The sequence below is a fragment of the Pleurodeles waltl genome, chromosome 7, assembly GCF_031143425.1.
Source record: "Pleurodeles waltl isolate 20211129_DDA chromosome 7, aPleWal1.hap1.20221129, whole genome shotgun sequence".
Lineage (NCBI taxonomy): Eukaryota > Metazoa > Chordata > Amphibia > Caudata > Salamandridae > Pleurodeles > Pleurodeles waltl.
The window spans coordinates 809,339,674-809,365,177 of record NC_090446.1 but is presented as its reverse complement, the minus strand read 5'-3'; the positions used below and the strand labels follow the sequence as shown (position 1 = coordinate 809,365,177).

General features: G+C 41.8%; 1 protein-coding gene across 1 annotated transcript in view; it reads right to left on the bottom strand.

Moving 5' to 3' along the window:
• Positions 1-25,504, bottom strand: part of SLIT3 (slit guidance ligand 3) — an 892,819-nt gene that overhangs the window by 190,046 nt on the left and 677,269 nt on the right. Inside the window, exons 12-14 of the mRNA XM_069199342.1 lie at positions 22,275-22,346; positions 17,109-17,252; positions 13,005-13,168 (exon numbers count right to left, since the gene is read on the bottom strand). Of these exons, the coding sequence (XP_069055443.1) occupies positions 13,005-13,168; positions 17,109-17,252; positions 22,275-22,346 (380 nt within the window). The remainder of the gene's footprint in view (positions 1-13,004; positions 13,169-17,108; positions 17,253-22,274; positions 22,347-25,504) is intronic.

Genomic DNA, 25,504 nt, shown 5'->3' with positions numbered 1-25,504 from the left:
AAGGAAGGCCAAACAGTACAATCAGCAGTAATAATGGCCATGGCATCGTTGTGCATAAAAACTATTTTATGCACCTTTAAGATGTGACTCGTACGTCCTTCTGTTCAACATAATTTACTGGGGAAGTAAATATTTAGCCAAGCATATTTGCTTGACTGGCCTGAAGCTCGCAATGAAGTAGCAGTAAGGCCCAGGAAGAAAAATGAACTTCATCCAATGTAGACTCTGAGTTTAGTGTTCGTCTTAAAAGGGCTCCTACCTTCATATTTTTATATAAGGGCATGAGCCTTTTAATTTGATACAAAAACTGAATTTTCAAATACGCACCGAGATGACATTCACTAGGCCTTTGTTATACATTCAATGCAGTTTACAAACAGAAAGTGATTTGGAAAACGTACTATAACGGCTATATGTCTAAACTGGGAAACATTTGCAAGCACGAAAAGCTGATTTTGCCCCAAGCCCGCAAAATAATTCAGAGAAAATCATGTGCATAGGAATTATAGGCATTAAGACATTAGCACATGCAGGTGGGCAGAGACATGGGTGAGCTGTAACCATGCTTGATAAAGGGCAAAGCAGACATTGCCCTAGACGTAGAACCACCAGATGCATTAAATGAAAAAAATATCCATCACTGTGAAGGGGAGTGCACGTCACTTTGTGATTGGGCAACAGATGAATATGATTTTGGCTTCTTTGCTGTAAAAGGATAACATTAAACACGCCATTTCAGGAAATTATTGGTACACAAAAAATATATTTCCAAATTTGATCTTCTTTCTTGAACTGGTGGAACAGTCCCTTCCAAAATACCTCCAGCGACCAAATAATGAGTATTTCTATTTATTGACATTAATATATGGGATTTTGTAGAATATTTGCTATCATAATGCGAGTGCCTCACCTTGTGGTGCTTCTCGGAAAAGTGGTAGCATCCCAGCATGCCATGCGGCAGGAAAATATGCAGCCTTCCGTGGTGCTTGACAGAACCATGTTCAATTTGTATTGTTCTACCACATGGTTAGATCAAGCACAAAGGAAAACCTCACCAAGAGCCAGCGGCAGGGTTAGGCAGTGCCAAAGAGACAAGCATGAAGAAAGGAAGCACGGAGAAGCCCAAGCTGGCAGGTTCACGCAGCTGCGGCCCACTTCACCCATGCACGCTGCAGAGGGCCACAATTTGCAGTTCCTGCTTCAAGGGCTCTCGATCCTGTGCAGCACAGTCAGTTAGTGTACGGTGGCATAACTCTTGTGCAGGATGCAGAAGCCACAGACCAACAAAGGCACAAGCACACGGAGTCCGCTTTCACTCAAGTGCTCCACTTTTCACAGTGCTTTCTGGTCGATCACTGTCTCTCATAGTCTCTTGAATACATTCATTAAATAGATATCTCTAGAAAACATATTTTACACAACATTATCTCTGAATCTGAAAAAAAGCAAGTCTTGTTAAACGCAATATTGGCTATGTAGCCATGATTTATGCTACAATCTTTTGGAACGGAAACAGCACTCCAACTTTTGAATGTGTGAACTTTACTTTTGTAAATCACTCATGTATGAAATAAATTGTGAACATGGCAGTTATTAGAACATACATTAAAGTGTGGGCTGTAATGATAAACATTGCAAGTGTATTAACAGAAGGTAAAACATTTCACTTGACAATGCCAACAGCACATAAAGAAAAATACATTTAAGAAAAAAACTTCCCTTGTTTTGGTCTAGGAAATAAACAGCCGAATTACTCTGAAGTGAAGGTGAACAATTTTATAATAAAGCAAAATGTGGCTTTAATTTAAATGCTGTAGGAAGGAAAACTAAAGGCACCGAAAGGAAATATATTAATTTTCAGCAGAAAGGTTACCACATCAAGAAATAATAAGCATGCTTAACAAAGGCTACAATAGTGTTTCTGTCCAGGTTGGATTCCCTGGTTGGTCTCCCTAGGTAAAGCACAAAGTGAGAATAGGTCTTCAAGTAGCTGCGATGTGGACTTTGGAACTACAAGACCACACATACCCACTTGCCCACAATAAGTGACCTTTGGTAAATAATTTTATCTGGTCTGACTCAGTTTCCTTCCTACCAAAACGCGACTGGGGTAGATGCTATTAATTAAGAACTATATCACAGTGTTTACTAGGTTTTGCCGCAGGGCAGCGCAGCAAGTCACTTTGCTGTGCTGCCCTGCCTCAAAAGAAAGTGCAGGAATGTGACATATTAATGAAATACAGTGCATTCCTGTCCGTTCTGCCTGTGCTGGCGCACATATTGGAGCCTAGTGACAATGTAGTCACATTTGCACCATGGTGCAAGGGTGTCTGAGTAGTTGGCACAGTTGTTTTTGTGCAGAAAAGGACTCCTTTCTGCACAAAAACAATCAATGGAGGTGTTCCCCTCTTTCTATGTGTACTGCAGAATGCAGCACACATAAAAAGAGGAAGAAACGAGGAGAAATACGGTTATATTTTCTTGTTATGACTCCACTGGGGAGGTGCACAGTTTTGACACATTCCCAGGTTTACAGATTCTTGTAAACCTGAGAATTTGTCAAAACCCATGGGTGCTGAATAGGAAAACCCACCGCAATGCCCATGGAATGCCTCTTTGACGTTTTGCCTTACCCCATATCTATGAGGCCTTGCATAGCCACACAGGGTGGCTTTGTGTTGCTTCATAGATACGATTGAGAGACCAGTGCCACCGGAGCGTCATAAAAAGTGATGGCCCAGCAGCACAGGCCTCTTGTGATAGAGGCCCCAGGTGTTTATGGCATTCAGACTGAAGCCACTCCTTACCATGTACCAGCCCAGGACACCCCAGCAATACAAGAAACCTTCCATTTTCATTTTCTATATGGACAGTTTAGTGATGCATGTGGCAAAGCATTTTGCATATTAAATCATGACTCCCGTAGAATGTTGACCTGAGTCTAAAATCAGGATTATAAAAGAAGAGAACTAGAGAAACCTCTTTATTTGTATTCACCATAAACTAGACAGACTTTAAATGCACTCTTTGTACTTTTTATGGGATGGTTTCTCTATGCATGCTGACATGGCAGTAGTCAACATCTTTGCTACAGGTTACATAAATGTTTGTAAAGGAGTATGCACCCTTGGTGGCAATGCTTCAGGTAAAGTTAGCATGTGAGATGTTAAATATACTAATTTAATATTAATATGGTATTAATATATGTAAATACATATAATAATCTCAAATGGAGTTAAATGTACAATTATCCTCATCAAGAATAATCATAATAATATTCAGAATAAAATGATAGGGTTTTTATAAGAATGATAGATAACAGTTCATAATAATAGATAACATGCAGAGACTATTCCTATGCAAGTGCATACCTTTAGCACAAGATAAAAAAGAATTGCGCTCAATTCCTAGAAAGGACATGTAAATTTAAGCATAAATGAAAATTAGTTTAATTGCTATGTGGCCAATTGGTGAGGAAAACATAAGTCTAAATTATAGGATATAAGTCTTGAATTTAAGAAAAGGACAAAATATGTTTAGAAAAAGTGATACTCTATATTCTGATTCTGTGGCACCCGTCTCATGCTTAAAATTCCAGGTAGTGTCTAAGCAAGCAATGGCGAACTTTAATGTAATGCTTGAAAAACTATGAGATCAACAACATGTGGTAAGGAGATCAAACTCTGTTGCAATTATTCCCTAATCTAGATTTTATTTAGACTAATGTATTGCAGGAGATGCATCTCACATATAATACGTTAATCTCAAATCTATGCATAATGAGCAAACTGAGGCCAGAAGGAAACACAGTCTCTCAGAGTTACACCTTTATCTGTAGAATGTCTTCCACTAATGCCTTACCTTCTTTTATACAGTACGAGGCCCCTCCTACTCTGAAAGCTGAAAGTATGCTCCTGGATCACATTTAAAGGCCCTAATCAAAGTACACTCTTTAAATAATCAAGCAATTGAGAACTCAAGGATTCCAAAAAACACATGCATCAAAGTTCCTAGTAGAAAATAATAAGGATTTTTTCTGTTCAAGAAATATTACAGAGAATGATTAGCAACCCAAGACGTGTCATCGAAAGCCACATAGATTATATATCCTGTTTGTTTCTCTACATTCATTTAATGTTGTACATAAAGCATAGTGGATACAGATAACTTAAAAAACATTACGTTAAATACAAACACGGTGTTATAATAGAAGCAGATGTATTACACAAGCATTATATTATTATTCTATAACAATCTGTTGTATGCATTGAATTGATGTATTCATGGCAATATGGTTATCTAAAAGGAATATTTTTCCAAACCTATTTATGTTTCTTGTGTGTTCAATGAAAACCAGGGGATTGCATATATTTGTGTTGTAGAGTTTGTAATACCAGTAGCCTCATAGCAATCCAATTAAAGAAATGTGGTCCGAGTTTTTCAGAAGAGTATTGGTCAGCTTAGCTAGCATTAACACATTTATTGGACTATTGAAATCAGGACAATTTGTTTGCTTGGAATGTAGTACCTAACTATTGGTACTGCCAATCTAATGAAGCACTCTCAAAATCAGTTGTCAGTATCACATTACTCTGCAAGTCAGTGTATCTATCAATCTTTAGTGCCTAAAAAACTTTTAAATCACTATCTTCTCTAGTAAGGTGGGTGTTTTTCATTCGAGACTGCTTGGGTTAGCAGTGCACAATGCAAAACGTTTACTTGAAATGCAAAATAGGCAGGGGTAGAAATACATTGGTTAACAATAGTGAGCGTGGATATGGTTTATAATATTAGATATTGCTCATTAGGGTACTACTGTTCCTTTTTAGATGAACATTGTAATGATTTCATTTTGTGGTCTAGCTGAATTTACCCTTCTTAAGGCCTCATTACTGGTGACTGATTGGAATGTTAGGCTGTGTTACCAACCCCATCCAGAATACATACATCACAAGAATACCACATATTCCATCTCTTTGCAGGTGACGTCTCTCTTAGAAATCTACTTAGAAATAGCAAAAACATGTTGACACACTAGCTGTTGCCAGTTATAACCCCTTATCTCATAACCAGGAGCAATTCCCTTCACTCAGCCATGGTTTAAGATAATTTTGGGTCACATTTAAATAGTGCCTGCCACTCTGCCAAAACCGCAGTGCAAGAATCAGGCTCAGCATTGCCTTTAGACTCTTTGGTTAAGGGTGTCATATTGATGTAGGTGGCCTACTAGAGACTTTCTTATTATGTGAACTGCGTATTTCCGACAACACAACAAAGATGGGTTCCAGTTTTTCCCTTCTATGATATGTATAGACAATGATGTTTGCACAGTCTAAACCCTGCCCGGTATTTTCTCTGGCAGGCCCATCAAGGAGTATTCCTGTAATTCATATTGAACATAGTTATGAACTGAAATACTTTTATAAAAACCGTAAGTGATCTTGTAGATATAATTCTCTTTTGCATTACCAACACTAACCTTGAGATCATGGATAAAGTATAATCAAAAATCACACAAGCCATTTGAATGATTTGCTGGGTTAATAACCAGCCTGCCCTCCGAGGGAAGGTATTCATGAAATATTATTTAAATAAGGTTATGATCTATGGCCTCCAGCTAGATCTCTCTCCTACTTCTAGATAATATCATGTTGTCAATGACAAACAGTGAAAGTTGAGTGTGAAAGGTGTATTGGTGGGATGAACATTCCTAATTCCTGGAAGATGGAGCTTTCTGATTGTGCATGATCGTCAGTTGTTTTCATCATAGAAATAAAATAAGTACCAAAATAAAACAATACAGTACAATAAATCTTTGCAGTAAAAAATCTTTGATGAAAATGTACATATCATTAATAATCTAGAGCCATTAAGTGATTTTGGATGCTTTCCAGTGAAATTGTTCACATTCAGCAACTGCTTCGGAAGCTGCATTTGGGTGTGCAGTGCTGAACCTAGTCCAAGATCATATTAGTACAAGACTTTGAGGCATATTTACAAGAAAGTGGTGCATCGGTCCCCATGTGTTACTTTTCTTGCGTCGCCCCTGCCCCACCTACAACACCATGGTTGCACCGTACTTACAATACAGCGCACCATGGTGTCGTTAGGACAATAGCATCAAAATATTTTACGCTTTTGTGGCACTTTGCTGTACTAGCATCAAAAATGTTGACGCTAGTGCATCAAAGCACAGGGAGGCCCATTGATTAAAATGGGTGCATCATTTTAACACCTTCTCTGAGCAGTTGTTAAAATGACTGAACAAGTGGCGCAGTGAAATGTTGTAAATTTCAATGCTCTATATTTTTGGGCCTCCCTACGTAATGGCATAATGTGGCGCAAGGGTTTACAAAGTAAAGCAATGCAAGCATTGCACCACTTTGTAAATAAGGCGTGGGAGAAAGGCCTCCTTAACGCCAACTTATCATTAAAAAAAAATGACACAAGGACGGCGCAAGATGGCACTAGGGGCTTGTAAATATACCCCTTTGAGCGCATATTAGTGGTGATTTTTTAACCACTTGAACAGTTTTTTCTAGAAATGTCCCTGATGTTTTTACAGTGTTACACTCCTCATAATCCCTGATCCATTCTGATAAAGGGAGCTATGTAATTACCTGTCCTGATAAAGACTCTAGGCAAATTAGTACCATAAAGGGTTAAAATGTCAAGAAAAATATTTTTGGACTGTTTGGAGTATAATTTGGTGCCTTTGTTGTAGAATATCGTTGACGATAGCTCAACTATTGTAAAACAGGCAGAAACATGTACACTTCTGTGTGTTTTGTGCACTATTGCACTTGTTGACTGATCACATGCACTATGCCATGACATATATGTAGTACTATGAGCAGAACAATGTTCATGTTATATGTTAACAATTGTTTTATAGTCATTTGAGTTATTGTGATTACATTGTTCGATCACAAGGTCTGTGTGAACTGTGGATTACTTAATGTTATGGAATGACACATCACAGATAAAAATGCATAATATTTCCCTGATTGTTTAATACTAAAGAAATGTTTTTTACTGGATCACTTGTTGTACAGTTTTCAAATTAGGTTTCAGCGTTGATGGTAAAAAAGTGAGGATCTGAGCCCAGCTGTCCTGGATGTAATGACGCTGGTGTATAATGAGGCCAGGTATCCCTTCTTGCAGCTTGTCATTGTGTGTGTAACGTGGGCATGATAATATTTGGTTCATGGAGGCCAACTGTGTAAAGTAACAGGACAGGCATTGTTACCTCACATGACTCTTTGATTAATTTTACATATCAGTCCACAAAACTTGGAATCTGTGTCTCCCTCCTCAGTACACAATTAAGACCTTGGGAGTGACGAGGTAAAGTGGGTGTAGGATGCCACTTGAACAAAGTAGGAGCTGAGCAAATAAGAAAGCCAATCTGGAAATTGAGACTTTGCCATGATTTATATACATATGGATATGGTTTTGGAGATATAAATATGTTATTTTTAACTTTGATATGTTCATCTGCGAGCTGGAAAAAAAATTCGACTGTTCAACGAAGCGCTGTTTTTGAGGATTTGCTTGTTTCTCTGGAATGTAATTTTTTCTACATGTGGCCAACTGACCACTGAATAAAATGGTCAAGGTTAGAGAAAGGAAGGGATAGAGCCTTAAATGAGTACCTATCCATTGATCTATTGTGTACATCTGGTGGTCATGCTTCAGAATATGCATTCCACTGTTTATATCATCTTGATTCACTTTTCTTGAGAGAACTAAGATAGGTTAATGACCTGTCAATTATTTTCTTAACAGGTACCGTGTGCAAGTAGAGCAGCCATGACTGCATGATTTAGGGAAGTAAGAAACAGATTTGTAGGATTATGTGTAACGTATGTAAAAAATGAGCCCAGTCTGTCTGAATTCATCAAAGCCAAACAGCCCAAATTCTTATATAGAAACAGCTGCTAGAAAATGGAGCAGGCCTCATCTGAAAACCAGATGCCCCACAGGTATCCAGGCAGCTCATTTTCACCACCAGACTGGTATTATTATTAAACAGCCATCCTTACCACTCATCAATGGCTAGACAACAGCTTATGAGTGACTGCACCTGCCTGCAAGGGGAAGTCTGGTGGGTCCAAAGGACCCTCTTTTACCTCTCCAGAGGGCTGCCATCGGAGGGCAGACTGACAGTGTGCCACCTTTCTGTGGCACACTTACAGCGTGCCTCCTGATAGGTTCTTTGCCTTTGCGCCCGCGTCCATAATATGGCGCAGGCGTAGAGATAAAGAGATTTCCTCACGGCTTCATGTTCCCATGCAAATGAGGGAATACCCTTTCCAGAGAGCGTTGGCACTACATGTGCACCAGCGCTATCTGTATGAGAGAAGGGGCCTCACACAAGCCTGCAACACCTTCTATAATACCAAAGTGACCGGGGGTGTAAAAAGAGGGAGCACACTCCTGTTGAAGTCGGGCCACTTTCTGTAATGCGGCCCCTGAACATACACTCTTAAGCACTCCACAAATTTAGGATTTTTTTCACGTCACAATACTTGCCAGTTGAAACTTTCCAAATCTGTTCCTGGTTAAGGAATATGGCTTTTGATAAGTAGGCATTCCAACAATGTGAAACGGTACACATAGCACAACTTTGCTTTGAAGAAAAGCAGCACTGCTGAGCATTACCACATTGTTGTTTGTTTTTCTCTCCGCGAGGAAAACATTTTTCTCCATGGAGCAATTTATTTTCCTACACCCCTCAGCATTTGTATGTGTTGAATTCCCTTTTCCATCCTGGAAATTGATTGACCGCAGCTCTTGAATGGTGTAAAATTACATATAGTCCCAAGGTAGGAACAGGTAGGCAGAGTTTGTGAATGCTCACAAAATTAAGTATTTATTGACCTGTCAGAAACTTAAAGGCAAATCTTTCCTTGATCTGCCCATTCCCTAATGCTTGTGCAGGATTTGCCCCTATGTAGTATTACAGAACTGCGCGATGTGCAGATTAAATGGATATATGGCTTAAAAGTCACCTTTTGTAAACGTGGGTTTACGACTTCAGTATGGATTTGTGTATTTGCACAGGGCAATTTTTTCACATAGTACAGGTGCCAAAAGAGATCAAGACACCATGCGGCAGCTTGTCATGTTAAGTGGCCACACTAGTGTTCTAGGAAGGTTAATGTGTATAATCGGAAGTACATGTTTACCTTCAGTGTCTCTCAAGGGCAAGGGATGTGTAGCACTGAAGTTCCACCAGGGGCGACCAGGAACCTCAAACGTGTAAATATAAAAAAGCAGAATCCATCTTCGGCGGCAGGACCCTTTACTAATCTGGCTGAGGTCTCTTTAATAAATGAGACTCGTCCTTTTCATGATCAGACAAACGCGACCTATTACTTTGTGAGGGGAGAAAGAAGTAAAACCAGAGCCTAGACTGCTGACTGCGTTAGGAACAAAAGCTGAGTGCCTGGCAACTGTTAGCCTCTCTGCCCTCCCGGCTCCATCTGGGTCCGTGGCCATCAATCTTTCACCCTCAGGAACACAATTCCTCACATTTTTCAGCGGAGAACGGCAAAAAACGAAATGCATTTTTTTTTTTATTAAAGCATGCAGTAAGGTCTTCCATCACCCAGCACAATTTGTCTTCCTAATGCATACCTAAAGGTTTCCCAGCTAGGAGTAGAGGTTGCGCGTTTTGCCAGGTGGAGTGTCCTACTTGTGGGCACAGCGGGTGTTTTGGGTTTACCTAACGCAGCATGATGGGCCCCCTACAGAATGCGGTAAAAGGGTCCAGAGTCTCCGATATCTAACGAATATTCATAGGCTTTGGGCTGCGTCGGGACGCCCTAAAGTGTTTGTGGACCCCCTGCGCCACAGGGATGGGACTGGTGTTACATCCGTGGTGTAATGCACAAACTGAGCTGGACATAACAATACTGCCAAGCCTGGGCCAGGATATGGGCGTCTTAAAATACAAATAATAACATTGAACCTATTTCCACCTGCGAGTAGTGTTTTAAAATAATTGTTATGTCACCATGTCATGCGTCTGGCCTTCTATTTAACATAATAATGCATTCTAGACCTGGAACCCCGACCCCTGTAGATACGTACATATGGTAATCGACTAATCATTTTTCTTGTACGAAATGGAAGACCGGTACATACAAATATCGTGCTATGATGAAAAGAGGCCCATCTCTGGGCATAAAAATGAAACTTTTCAGTTGCTGTACTTTTTGTCTATTGTGGCAGGGACTAGATTTTGACTGGATATTGCGTGCCCTTTCTCACATTCACAAGCATCGCACCCTTGCTTGTTATTAGACCGTAGTAGAGACAGTAAACAGTTTTCCCTTCCATCAATGTATACTCTATGATGTTATTTGTGAAACATGGGGACATGACGCAAGGACGTATGTGGCAATGACATGGGGGCTGAAAAACTGAGAAGTGCTTTTTTGTGAATAGTTGTGTATTGCCTCATTTTAGCTGAGGCTTACTAATGGTTTCCCTGGCCCCAAGTGAACCCTGTATTGGTACATACATCCAGCAGAGTACATCACTCTACAAAATCAATATAGTGTTCAAACAAACCTGCTCATGTTAGCCTAACCAACGCAAGCAGGTGTATTTAAAAAATAATAAACTAGTGGTTGAAAGCATGTTGGTGTTTACTGATGGTGCATGTGTCAACACCCACACGGCTTCGAAGGTAAGGCAGAATCTTCGCAGAAGGTGCAATTAATAAACAAAAACTATGCAATCTGATGCGATACTGACGCATAATAGTAGTGTGTACAGGGGAGGACACTGAGTTGACGGAAAAAACTGACCATCTGCAGTTTAATGAATATACAAATGAGGCAACAGAATATCCTGTTGCATGTGCTTCTGGAGGTTGATGGCCTTGATTACAATTATTGTTATGAGATCCCATCACAAATTACTTTGCATTGGTATCACAGTTTCAAGTTCTGCAAGTTTACAGGATGCAATAACATCTCACCACTCAAATTTTACCTCTAGTAAATTTCAGCAAGTTAAAACTTCCAGAACTGTATGACTAACAAACATTGGCATAGCCAATAGGTCTAGCTTTTGGGACCTTGCAAGTGTTTAACCATGCGCCCATGTGCTGCATGGTTAAATACTTATAAGGTCCCAAAAGCAAGACCTATTGGCTATGCCAATGCTTGTTTAAAATATCTGGTAAGCTGATGAAAAACATTGGGAAGGCCTGCCCGTTTCCGCTGACACTAGTTCCACGTGTCCTAGATTAATTTTCCACTGGCATTGGTCCCGCCTGCCCCAGATTAAAAAATATGGTAGAATGCAAGTCTGTGAAATTCCCGCCGCAAAAGTATTCTGCATTGCATGGAGTGAAGAATGTACAGAACGAGAAATACTTGGATGTGTCCAGTCAAAGTCCAAGCAATGTTATTGGTAAATGCATTACCTCGATTAAACCGTCTGGCTCTTGATGTACCCTGTACCTCTTAAATGTTTCACTTTTATTGGTGCATTGTGCTAAATGTCCCTCCTTTGTGTGCTAAGTTCCCGCCCAGGGAGCTTTCACTAAGAGAACACTAGCTTCCTCCTTTAACAGCATGGAGGGAGGAGGAGCCGTCACACTCTGTAGCAGGAGGAAGAGTGACAGTGTGATAGTCAACAAAATTATGCTCTTAGCAAAAGATCCCTGGGTGGGAACTTAGCACGCAAAGGGGCACAATACAACAATAAAAGTGAAGCATTTATGACAAGCACAACAAAGAACGCATGGCATGAGTGAGCGTGGTTAAAGCCTATATACTGAACACAGCATGTCTCACAGAGACAGCACATGCACTGCATAGGCTCGACCTAAAAAGGTTGTGTAAACACCAAGGCATGAGGATTTTGTTGCAAAAACACCAAAACCCACATTTCAATCTCCACTAGTACTTGAAAACGTGCAATAGGTTACGTTTATCGCAATTGACATTCCAATCCCAAGAGAATCACCTTCTACTGAGTACCATAAGCAGCACATCACCCCCCAGGGCAATCTGAATCAGGGTCTGTGTCTGTTAAAAATGCATTCTGGTTGTTTGGGCACCAGGGAGTGAGGGGAACAACAAGCATGATTTCAACTTTCATCATAAGGATAAGCCATGCTGTACCTTGAATATGTTTTTACATTGCTCTGTCAAACATCTCATACATATATGCAAGTACTTAAACTTACTTGTACACTGTAGTCACACACAGGTAAAAGTACTCACACAAATAAAGGCAAAGAGAGAGGTTAAAATATGTACGTACACAACAAACATCAACTTAGCTAACCACTTACAAGGATGCATATATTTACAAAGGCACGTTCTCTCTCTAGAACAAACACACAAACACTCATGCAGGTATAAACGTATGCTTAGCACTTGTTCACTTATAGCTGCATATAGGCACTTAGAGGTATACTTACACAGATAGACACACAGATAAGTTATCTTTTACACATACATATTTCTCTCACACGTCTGCCCTCTGTTTGTCCTACACCGAGTGCCACTCCCCGCTGAGAGACCATGTCGGTAGACAATCAGGCCTTACTCTGCCATTTGTGAAACATGATGATTTGGGGAGGCAGATGTCAGTTTCCCATCTCTTCTAAGATATGTGTCTTATACATTAAAAAAATATTGAATTTTGATTTTTGTAAGATCTCTGTTCTTCAAAACTGAACAGACTCTTTGACCTGGCTCTGCAAGAACTTGTAAAATAGAATAATCGAGCAATCAAGTCTAACATTTAAAAAGGAGCACCAGGATAAGGACAAAGCACAGACTCCGCTCTCCTGTCTAAATCCATAACATAATTGGTTTTCTGAAAACGTCTAACCCAATTTCCAAAATGTAATTTACAAAGATGCTGCATGATGTCCATTACAGCAGCCTTGTCCTGCAGATCTGATTAGCCGGCCCGCTGGAGCCGCTTGTTTCTGAATGGAAGGCCCAGTATGGCGAGGATAAATGAATTACCTGAGCAGCGAAACTTCTTGCTTTTGATCTGACTGATTCTTTTGTTGGCCAGACGGCGGGGGCTACTGCACCGGGCCCCACTGGTTTCAATTGGGTTGTCCTGTAGGTAATCAGCGAGCCACTTCAGATGGCAGTCACAAACAAAGGGATTCTGGGCCAAATGCCTAGAAGAGAGGTGTGGGTTAGATAAAATGGTTAACACTGACACCAAGTCTCATCCTCGTTCAAAAATTTAAAATCAAAGTGACACAGATAAGCAAGCGGCTAAATATTCAATCGAAGCTGAAAGAAGATAACATAGAAGGCATATATGATGGGAGCTGTCATGTTTAAAAATGTAGCTCTTTTGAGCTATCTTGAAAAAACTAGGAATTTTCTTTTAGTGTTCATGTGTCAAAACTCAATATAAAGGAGCTGTCGTGTTTAAAAAATTGGATGCCTTCACAGCCATCATATTTTCAGAGCAAAACCTGCACATTAAACTATTCTCTAAGGTGCCATTATGGTATCTGTTTCAGAAATGATGATAACAACTATTACGTTTCAAAACTGGGTATTATTTGGGTGGTCATATTACAAAATTGAAGACGTTCTGAGGTTTCAGATTTCACATCTGCAATTCAAATCAAATCAAATTTTATCATTGCATCTAGAGAATGAAAACCATTGCACTTATACGAAGTAAAACAGTAAAATCAAACTGTCACTCTTAAAAGAAATAGATCCATAACAAATAAAACCATGGAGTTGCGTCCCGTTCAAGACAGGCGATATTGACACTGGCGTGTTATCATGTTAGCTTCCTGGCAGAAAGCTTGTTCAGAGTCTTGTTGTCAGCCGTGAGTGCATTGGCCATGGTGCGCTCCACGCCCTCCAGATATCTCACCGTATGGGCATGCAGACAGATTACTATCGTGTGTCTGCATGTGCGGACCTCTGATGAACCCTCAGAGGCCTCAGGAGCCTGCGGCACTCCTCCAGGGTCCTGGGGCACAGGCAGAGCATGTGAGGCACTGTTTCAGGTGTTTGCCCACACACCCAGCATAGTCCATCCTTTGGTGGTTGTCGCCATGGCCTCTCATGTATTCCTACTGGGAGGACCCCCAAGGGGTGGAGCAAGAACTTCCTCTTGATGCTGTAGGTTAAAATTCCACCCAGACATGACTGGGGAGCTAGGATCGTATAGCTGTTTAGAACTAGCCAGGCGTGGTGCCTTTTCTCGAGGGCTATCTTGTCTTCAGTGAGGGACAGAAGCTTTGTTGATCTTTTGGCTAAGGTTTTGAAAAGTTTGTGGTTAAGCTCCAATGTCCATGGGCTCTGGACGCCGAACTGCTTTATTGAGGAGTCAAGGTATATTCTTGCTGGTGAAGGTGTATCATCATTATTTCTTCCCAGATGTCATGATTTATGGTGTTTGTGGCAGCAGCCCTTGTTTTGTGAAGAAAATTGGTGAAAGCTGCTCTCCTTGCTAGGGACTGTTTGAGTAGGCTGAACTCCAACCTTATCTGTGCTGGTGATGTATGCCTTGGGAGCTTGATCATTTGTCTGTAGATGCTCACTACTGTAGCATCCATGATCTTTGTGTCCCTGCCGCGGAGTGCAATGTTGCCGTACGCTAATGTTGAAATCACCTTGGCTCTTGCCACTTCTAGCAGTGGGCTGAGTGTGTACTTGTTCAGTTTTGTGGACAGTGTCCTTAGCCCAATGGAGAGTGTACCCCCTTCTGTTTTATTTCTTCTTTATCTCTGAGAAAGGAGCTCTGGTGGTCAAACAGAAAACCTAGATATTTATAGGTTGATGTTTCATCAAGCGTGCTTCCACACAGCCCTCAGGTTGTTGCCCCCTTCAGGGATCTCTTGCCAATTATCATGATTTTATATGTAGCCTGTTCTCGAGGGTGCAGTCTTCTGTGGCTTTCAGGAGGCATTGCATGCATACCCTTGTTCTGCTGAACAGCACAACATTGTTTGCATATAGCAGGACTGACAGTTGCTTCTTTCCCATCCGTGGTGCATAGGAGTTGACTGAAGTTAACATCATTGAAAAGTCTACCATGAAGAGGTTGAATAGTGTGGGGGCCAGGACGCAGCCCTGTTTTAGACCTTTTATCGTTGGAATCATCCTTGAAGGTTTGACCCGATGCCCAGTTTAATCTTGACCTGCGTGCTGGTGTACAGGGTCTCAAAGGGTTTCAGCAGTTGCTGTGGGATTTGCCAGCATTTAAGTTTCTCCTAGAGTCTGTTTTGGTTGATGCTGTCAAAGGCTGCTTTTAAGTCGATGAAGCAGAGATAGAATGGGAGAATTGCGGCCTTTGAGGAATCCAGTATGATTGATAGTGCCATAATGTTAATATCCGTGCCTGAGTTACTAGTGAATCCTGCTTGGTTTGGGAGGATTATTGATTCTTGACCAGCCCAGTCGACCAGGTGTTCCAGGAGAGCGCTTGTGTAGTACTTCGCTTTGTTGTCCATGAGTGCGATCCATCAGTAGTTGCTGGGATTAGACTTGTCACTGCCTTTGTGTACTGGGGAGATTATGGATCCCCTCCAGTATTCCGGGATTGGTTCACCAGAAAGGGGGTGGTTCAAGAGTGGGGCCGTGTCTTTGGCCCACTTGGGCGGGTCCAGTTTGTAGGTGGCCTGAGGAACTTCATTTGGGCCAGGGACTCCCGTCTTTCTCCCTCTGCCTTTTAGCCATTGGATATCTGCACAGGAGATGGCTAGTTCACTGTCTACATTACTGCAGTTGCCGACAGATGGGTTGTCAAGCTTGGTTGGCCTGCCTGTGCTGCTGATGGTGACGTGATCCTCAACACCTTTGGTTTGCTGGAAGTGTAGTTTCAGAAAAGCTGCCCAGTCCGTCTCCTATAGGTTTGAGCCCGCGATTGGGCCTTTTTGGTTTTTCAGGGCATTTACAGTACTCCAGAATTTGCTGGCATTCTTGTGTTTAATGTCCCAGATGAGTTTAGCCCAACATTTCTCCATGTATAGCCTCCTGATTTCCCATGCCGCCTGTTTCAGCTTTCTTTTTGCTTGTTTCAATTTGATGAGATGGCTTTCTTGGTCGGGAAACCGGCGGACCGGACGGAGTGCTTGATTCACTTTCCTCTTAAGCTGTTTCAGACTTTGCAAGGAGTAGGGCTTCTTTGTGGCTCTTTGGGGTTGGTGCCTGCTGACTGTGAAGTTTCTGGTGAACTGCTGGGTGTATGAATGAATAAAAGCCTCCCATTGACCCTTCTCTTCTTTGGGAGGCTTTTAGGTGCTTGTCAGCTTTCTCAGCCATGGGAACTAGGGAAGTCGCTGACCATTTGATTATTTTCAGCTGCCACAGCTACTCGCTGCTGGCAGGTGCTGTGTGGTCATGTGTAGGGCTGGTGTCGAACTGAAAGCCACTTCCTGTGGGAGGTGATCGTTTTCGGACCTTAGGCCCAGTTTAAAGGAGGAGAGCGATTGCAACAGTCTATCTACAAGTTTCCATTTGTACCGTGGAATGATGGGGAAGGGGGGATATCCCCTTTAGTGCTCTGAGGCCTAATTGCTCAAAAGAGCCAACTAAGGCTGTTCCTATGTTGCTTCTATTTCGCCGTTTTCACATCTGAATATCATGTGCGTTCATGAAATATTGTGAGCTATTACATTTCATTTTTTTAAGCAATCACTTTTTAAAACTTCACATCGTGAGAGTTACCATGTTTTAAAATTGGAGATCATAGAGAGTTAGGTCAGTGCTATATAGACCGGTTATAAATGAAATATGCATATGTGTACATATGAATACAATTCACTTGTATGATCGGTGCAACACAAATGTCTTAGATTAAAAAAATTATGCATGTATTAATAAAAAAGATATTCAGTCAAGGCACTGCCAGATGAATGAACTTCATCCATACAAAAATTACATTTATTTACACCACACCTTCTGATTGAACAATTGCCATTCACAACACATACACGGTCTCTAGAAGGCTTGGTGATCACTGAGTGGTCAGTAAAAATCAATGACTTGACATTAGAGGTAAAGAATATGATATGAAAAGCAAATCAAATGGGAAGGGTGCATAAGCATTGCTATTGGAAGTGGATAACAGGGCACCATACTCACAGCGTCTGGATGGACTGAAGGGGCACAAAGAGACCCTTGCTAATAGTTTGCAGCTTGTTGTCGTAGAGGGACAGCAGGTTGAGATTTTGCAGATCCTGGAACGTATTCACTCTCAGACAGTTGATCTTGTTGGCATTGAGGAGCCTAGAAGCAATAAGCACACTTTAGCACTTCCTAGCAACATCCATTTGGGATGCTCAGCATGGTAACCTAGTTGTAAACAAGAAGACTCCGGAGAGAGCAATGACAGGCTGTGCCAGGTTCAACTACATTTTTAGAAGCTTACTATGAGATTTTTGTCCCATTCAAAATGCTGACAGATTCATCTTGCACTGCCATACTCTCTTAAATCTGGATACATTTGTCTGTGACGTATGTAGCTATCAATTGATACTCAGTGATAGAAAGGTTGAGATTTCAGGTAGTAACATTACCACATTTTTTCTCCATGACCGGGATTCTAAAATGAGTGTAACTCACATCAGAAACATTTCATTTTGACTTTTTCTCACTTGGTCCAGCATTCCAGTATGAGCAAAAGAGAAGCACATAGGGGATGCAGGTCTACTTAATTGTGGCTTAGCTGGTATGATTCAATGCAACCCCCAAACCTCACCAACCATCCAGCGTAATGTTGGAAAGCATGCCATACAACCTTGGGAGGCATGACATAAAAACTCAGAAGGCTTGGCATGAAGCCCTGGAAGTTATGTGGTTAAACCACGGTATACATGTCACAAAACCGTAAAAGCTTGAAAGGTGTGTCATGAAGCTTCAGGAGGCATGGGATGAAACCCTGGGAGTTATGTCATTAAAGCATGGGATGCATGTCATAAAACCTTGATATGCGTGCCATGATGCAGCAGAGGGCATATCAGACAGCCTCAGGAGGCATGGAATAAACCATGGGGCGCATGGCATTGTCAGTTGTGGCTTCTCCATGTATTGGAAAAGTCTCCTAGAGATTTCATGAAAGTACAATAGAATCCTGTTATTCTCTCAATTCATCTAAGATTTCAAAGTTCGTTCAGTGCACTTTCATACTCAGCACTTCCTTACTCCCTTAAGACTCGATCCCTAACAGTTCGGGTAATTTATAAATACAAGGAAATCAATCATTATGGTAGATGTTTGGGCATCAGGGTGAGCAGTCGCTATTTGCAAAGGACATTTTCCACCAAAACACTCCTGTGCTAAACTTCTCCATTATTAACTACATAAATCACTTCAATCTGGATGGATTATCACTCAGAAGATATGAATGATGGCTAACATATCACCCTCAGAACCTAACAATTAGCCAAGTACCTGATGGAGGATTGAGCTGTAACTGGATTTTCAGTTAATAGTTAGTTCCCCCGTTTCACCTACTTCATCATTGATGTTGTAAGGTTGTTATGAAGACACATCGCAATGTTATGCCACCCCATATATGCCCACAACCACTACTTTACGTCAGTTGGTCAATAGATTATATTTTATAACAGCATGTTCATTAAGTCTGTATGATATTTTCAGTATTGGCCTCTCAATAAATTGGATCTACCGCAATCCTCACAACGTGTGCGGGGAAATTTCACCTACAAAGATTCCTATGTTCCCAGAAGATGAACTCCGCTGGGCTGCAACATAGAGTAGGTGCACCCCATTTAACGTTTTAATTGGACAACTGAACTAGAGATCCCACGCAAGTTACAGGCATGGCGGTTGTAGCAGGAAAACCCCGAATGCACTACGAAAACGTACATGATATGTTTTAATGCAGATATTCCTCAGTGCTGTACGGTAGTCGCTGGTTGATAGGTACTAATGGAGATAAGCTGCAGTGCTATACTGCATATGCTGGAAGACTGAACAGTTTCAATAGGAAATGCTTACACTCCAAGCATTGAAATATTTGAGGGTGACCTTTAGAAGAAAATTGCACCGTAGACCACAAAAATCCTATTTCGTCTCTGCATGGTTACTTGCTCAGACAGGGCAAAGAATTATAACGGAATGAAATGCTTTGCCCTCAGTACTTATTCTCATAATCAAGGCTGAATACATGTATAGTACAGTTAAAAGAATACAAAAATGGAATACTAAGTGTAATAATACAACTTCTTTTTATGTGCAGCAAAAATACCGCGGAGTGTGGCATCTTAACTTTACAGCTTTAGGTCTCACGAAGACGAGCCTACGAAGTGCGGTGGGTAAGGTCATCATGCACCCTCTAGTCCCCCCTTTTACAGAAATGAAATTGCATCCTCTCTTGGTTATATGCTCTTAGAATGTCATGTCACCTATTTAGGTAACACATGAACCAACCTGCTTTCAACCACAGTTGTTCCGATCATGGATGGAAGCGTACTTTTGAGCCAGTCCATGATGGCCTATTAAAATAGAATCCTGTAATCATAATTACTACAAGTGTGTAGCACACTCGGCTACTTGTTTGGTCTCCAGGTACTGCTAAAAGGCGTTAATAATTAATTACCGAACTTCTTGGACTAGTTTTTTCAACCTCAGAAGGATGAAGGTCTGAGTGGCCTTGCTGGAGACTCGAGGCTATGACCTTCTGATTACACACAGATCTCTATACAGGAGCTATTAGTCCACGGAGGTATCTTAGGGCCATATGTACGAACACATTTTCCCATTGACACAGAATGGGAAAAACCCTTTGGTACATCTGGCCTTTAGTGCCATGCACTGACAATGTGTCCTTGAGCGCAGTTGCCCAATGACATCAACAAATGTGTTTGAAAGTGCTGATCATGAACACCAGGGTCGAATTCCGTGCCTTGTGGATTTATTTCTGAAAGTCACTTGGTGTTTTAATAAGCTTATAAAGAGTCCGATATATTGTATTTGTCGGTTTCAAAAATGACCTGGTTTTGTACATGAAACCACATAAACACATAAGTCTCAGGGACCCAATGTAAAGTTTACTAGAATATAAAGTAAACGATTGACAAATATATATGTCCAAATAAACCAACAAAAATGATAATCTCAAATGTAATTCACGAGCGTCCCCGGGGAGATACCGGACAATGTTCCTATACGGATACAGGCTACTCCGTGAACGTCAACAAGGTGAAAGGGCGCCTTCGACCAACCGCAGAAACCTGTGCAGTTCTTTCATCTCGAAGAGGTTTTGGTCCCATCCGGGTCCAGTGATGACTGACAGCATGTTCACGAGGGCCCTTCTGAAGGCCAACACTGACAAGGGCACCGTGAGCGACTGAGCCTTCGCTCTGTTTGGAACGTCTGGAGTCCTAAAGCAGTGCAAGGCATGGCGCGTACTTTTTGTTGGTGATGTATACCAACTGAATAACGGTGCAGCAAAAATAACAATGTGTTTTTTGGTAAAAGGTGTATGTAGCATTTCGCATTAATATTCACTGTTACTTTTTTCTGCAGAAACATTGTACATAGATATATTTTTTGCGCAAAAGCCATTCCATTAAATGCAAATGCATGTTTTTTTTATAGCGAGGTACGTGAACTGGAGCACACCGGGCACAGCGCTGAGGACTCTCTGTTTCCACCTGCTTCCTAAACAGGAGTTCAATTAATATGGTTTTATGGACCCGGGAGACGAGATGGTCAGAAATGTTAACAATTATCCCTGACACGACTCAGTGGTCACGCCCACTGATGCGAGGGCACAATGACGATAAAGGACGACAACATTAGGTATCTGCTTGGATATTAACCGTACTAGACTACACAGAAGCAGCACAGTGAGTCCATTCCCAATCCCAACAACTCCCTAATGTCATTCTAGACTTCCTGACTTGTGCTGTACAGATCATTCGAGGTGCAGTGCCTCGCTGTAGGCCTTCACCTGCAAATAGAAGGTTTTAATGGCTGGTAAAGCCCTTAGGGAGCAGCCTGTACTGCACAACTATAAGCTTGTTTGTTTGCATGTCATGCAGCAAGACAAGAAGGTGCATATACTAGTGGGCACCGCACAGAGGTGGCTACGGTACCCTGAGTGGGGTACAATATATGTTTCCTACTTGCGGACCCAGAACGTGTTGGGCTTACTTCCCATACACCTCCTTTTGGTTCCCGTTGTGACTCATCTAGATTTTGAATAGTAATACGCAGTAATAGCCAGGGTTCATTCACGTTCCCTTTAGCACCTTCTCTGCAGCCATGGGGGAAACACTAAATATGCCTGAAGGGCCCACTGAGAATCCTTGTGCATGCTCTAAAAGAGCTGGAGATATGAGTAGCTTATACTGTCATGTAGAGAATGCCCATCCCTCCACTAGGTGCCCATGACTTCAGTTCTGAAACCCCAACTCGGAGGACAGGCCGTTACCTCATGATAATGAATGCTCTCGGCATAAATTACACTGCATTGCAAAGGTGCAACCCCCCATCTTTTGCCCTGGATCTGTGTCGAAGTGCCTTGATAAACCAACGCAGGGGGAAACAGCTGAGTGGCGTATGGACAACCACACAACATTTCTCTTTTCCTTCGCAATTTAGCTCCACAAAAGTTTGGAAATCCAAGCACTAACAAGTGTGCTAATCCTGCCTTTACACAACACAAAGATCTATCCCAACGGAACGCACTGCAGTGTGCATGCGTAATATTCAGAAACTGAAAGTGGGTTTTAAAAATACATTTCAGTGTTGCACTCATTTTAAAAGCAGTAAAAATGCTACAGACAACAAGTCAATAAAGACTAATCCAATGTCGACATATGCGGCACACACATGTTTACGGTCACTACCTATCTGCATGTAAAATGAAGAATAGCAAGCAAAGCAAAACGTGATTATGTGTAAGAACCTTTGCTGTAACCGGCCGCCTGTGGCACATATACTCCCACAGAATGCTAATACATGCATACTACTGGTTTCTACACATCAATAAAACATCTCTCTACATCACTGGTTCATGCTATCCTCACCGCGAGGAGATGATGCATCATGTGTGTAATGTATTTGGAGCTGTAAAGTCAGCACATTCCCTGGTCCAGAACACCCCAGCGGTGACACATAGGTCCCTGCTATTACAAAGACAGACATTATTGGTCTCTCTGCCTTCACACGTAGCCCTGAGCCCAAGGAACATCCCTCTTTTATGTGCCTTCGTGTATTTTGCTGTAACCCAACATAAATCTGGTTAAGCCGGCGCAATAAAAAGAATATCAGACTCACAGCAGCTGCAAGGAGGAAAGTCCATCAAAAAGCCCTTTGGGAATCTCTGCAATTTTGTTTCCATAGAGCACTCTGTAAGACAAAAGAAAGAAATGGCAAACAGTGTCAACTCACGCGCACCCCTCCCTGTGGAGCATCATTATTTTTGCTGCACTTGGGCATGGGTTCCACAGTGACACATGTCTACAAGCTGCAGTTCACAGTCTAGAGCTACTCATCTCATTGCACTCTACCATGGAGCTCATTTGTAAATGAGATGTTATGACTCACTTGTCTCCTTGGTGAAACATCGCTATTCTTTGGAGGAACTGGACAGCATCCCATAATTTTATGCAAAAGATTTTTCATTCTGTCCACTATGTTGTTCGTGGCTAAGTGTTTACATATTGGCAATTCAGCACCCCCAGCAGTGCACCTCATTTAAGTTTGCGCTGTAGCCAAAAAAAAAAAAAACAGATCTCTGCTTGCTCATGTCTAAAGTTTGATCGATTGGTGTTAGAGCTGCTGTGTACAAAGCATTGCCCTCCAGATGTTCTGTGGATACTGGTGTACCTCCTTCAGGGTAAAAATCCATTTCATGGGGCCCACACCCACTTGAACTACCCTTACACAAGGTATCCAACCCGCTTCACTACAGTCTCACCTTCTACCCGTCATCAAGGCACATTCTGTTGGCCCACCCTCACACCAGGATTTGATGCCCCTTTAGATTTACAGTGCTACACTATATCATTACATAGAACAAGGCTATTTTATTAAGTAATGATGAAAATAATCGGATGTGTTAAGAAGGTTCATATAATGAAATGCTATTCTATACGTGAGAATGAGTGCTCAATAGGTATCTGAAACCAGCAGTCAGAAGACTGGAAGCTATTCATCCATTCATCCATCATCCTGTCCATCCACCCACCCATCCATACTACCCATCCAAACCTAAACATATCCATCCATCCATACTACCCACCCAAACCTCAAACAATTCATCCATCCATCCATCTCCCAATCTCTGATATGCCGCAACAGTCCTCTGTCTATTTTGCTCCATTATAGTGAGACTACCTCTACAAATATAATAAAACATGGTAGGAGCGGATTTGGAAGTAGGAAGCCATGGCAAGGACATCTGCTGGAACGCTGAAGATAAAGCTGCACATCACATCCCAATGCAAGTTTGCCATTTGAAGAGCTAGGGTTGCCATGGACGGTGCTGAGGAGTTTGACAGGATCCCACAGTGTGTTGAAGAGCCGCAGGCAGGTGCTGAGGTAACAATTGTTTAGAGACAAGACATTAACTAAGCAGTCCTTTCCCATCTCGCCCATTGAGCCTTGGTCAACCGTATTGGGGAAGCAGCACAATGACACCACTTTCACTTTGTCTTCTGGTGATATCATATGTATGGCCTTTGGTGCCACCTTTAACCTCCCCGCAGCTTTCTGTTTGGTTTTAGGCTTGATGAAAGACCAGATGTGACAAATGGGGAAAGTACACATGTCCCTTGTATCCCTGTTTATCTACTCTCCCTATGGCTCCCTTGATGAGACGAGGAACAGAAAGCACCGAGCCAGGGTACTAACGGACATGCCACTGTTGGCGGCAGAAGCCTCTGGTACCCTGATGGAAATCCATGGTTACCGGAGGATTACAAGTTTACCTCCAAGAAAGGATTGCATGTTGTTGCCTTTTCTAAAGGCTCCAGATAATGTCTCTATGGACAGTTGGACCACAGTGAATGTAGGCTAGAGAAAGCATTCCATGGAAAATTCCATTCTAGTGGTAATTTGAGAGGTGCCTATGAGCTTCGCTAAACACTTCGACTAGGTGTGCAGAGTGTGAGAAAAACGAAGGAGAGAAAATGTTAGTTGGAGAGAGTGTGTGAGAGAGAGAGAAGACGAAGATAAACAGAGAGAGTCAGGAAGTAAGAAGACAAAATGTTAGTGGGAAAGAGAAAATGAGATTACTCTCTCAAAGCCCCTTCACTCGGCTTTCCACTATGTGCATTCTCGTGGCATTAGTCGAGGGGCCGACGTGCGAAATTCAGAGCCACTGATTTTCCCTGGGTCCCTTCAACATGGCCGCGCCCTCAGGGCAGGACATCCTGCCACACACCTGGCAGATGTGCCTCGGCCGCTCAGACACAATTATAGGTTGACCTGCACCGGAAGCCCTGATCGAACAAGGCCTGCAGGACTGGAACTGCTAATTAGACTGGGCATGAAGGGGGAGCTCTACTGGAAACCTGCCCGTCAACTCATGAGATTTTAGCATTCAGAATAGAAAAAATTAACCAAGATATGACTTTCATTTTCTTCAGAGTAAACAAGTAATGTTTTTAAGTGTCAGAGTGGATCCAACCGCTGGGAAAGAGAAACATTTACGGTTGTGGTGGCCAGAGCCAGACCATTAAAACATCAATATGACCCCAGGTCGAATACTGAAATGAAATAAAAATGTTGATCTCAATAATGTGAGTTTGCGACATATTTATGGATTTACCACATTTGTCATATAAGCCTTCATCTGTTGGAGGATATTTAGATTTTAACAAAAAAAAATGTTTTGAGCTCAAACGTATGAAAGGTTACTTAAAATGTGTACTCCCACACAGCAGAAGACCATTTCAAAGGTTGACTACTTACCTTTTTGTTGCTTGTTGTGGTATTTGTGTTACCTTGGTGCTAATGCGATTAAACCTTTGCCCAGACAGTGTTAACGTGCAAAAATGAAAAAAAATAATTGAGGAATAAAATCTCACATTTGCTGCATTATGCCTCATAATTTGATTTTTGTTACCACATAATTTAGCCAGTACTGTTGCATAATTTGCTCCTGCCATGCCGCACAATTCCAGAGGCCCTGATATTAGGTTTATGTCATGTGTTGTCTAGGATGGAGGAACACGTTGTGGATGTAATTTCCATCCTGCCTCCAGGGAATCTAAAGACTAAAAGACGAAGCAGCAATCCCTAGTGAGCATTGACAACATTGCATTTGTTAACTTTAATTCGGACACTGCAGGATCTGTGAAGCCTGAGCGTAGAATGCATAAAATACTTGCAGTTGCCCAGACACAGTGGAGAATGGATGCCTAACAAACTCCCAGTCTCAGTGTATCAGTCTCAAAATGGGTGTCCAACAAACTACTAGTCTCAGAGTATCAGTCTCCAGATGTAACAAACATTTGCAATGCAATAGGTCTCGCGTTTGCTCAAGTTAGAGCTATTAGCGG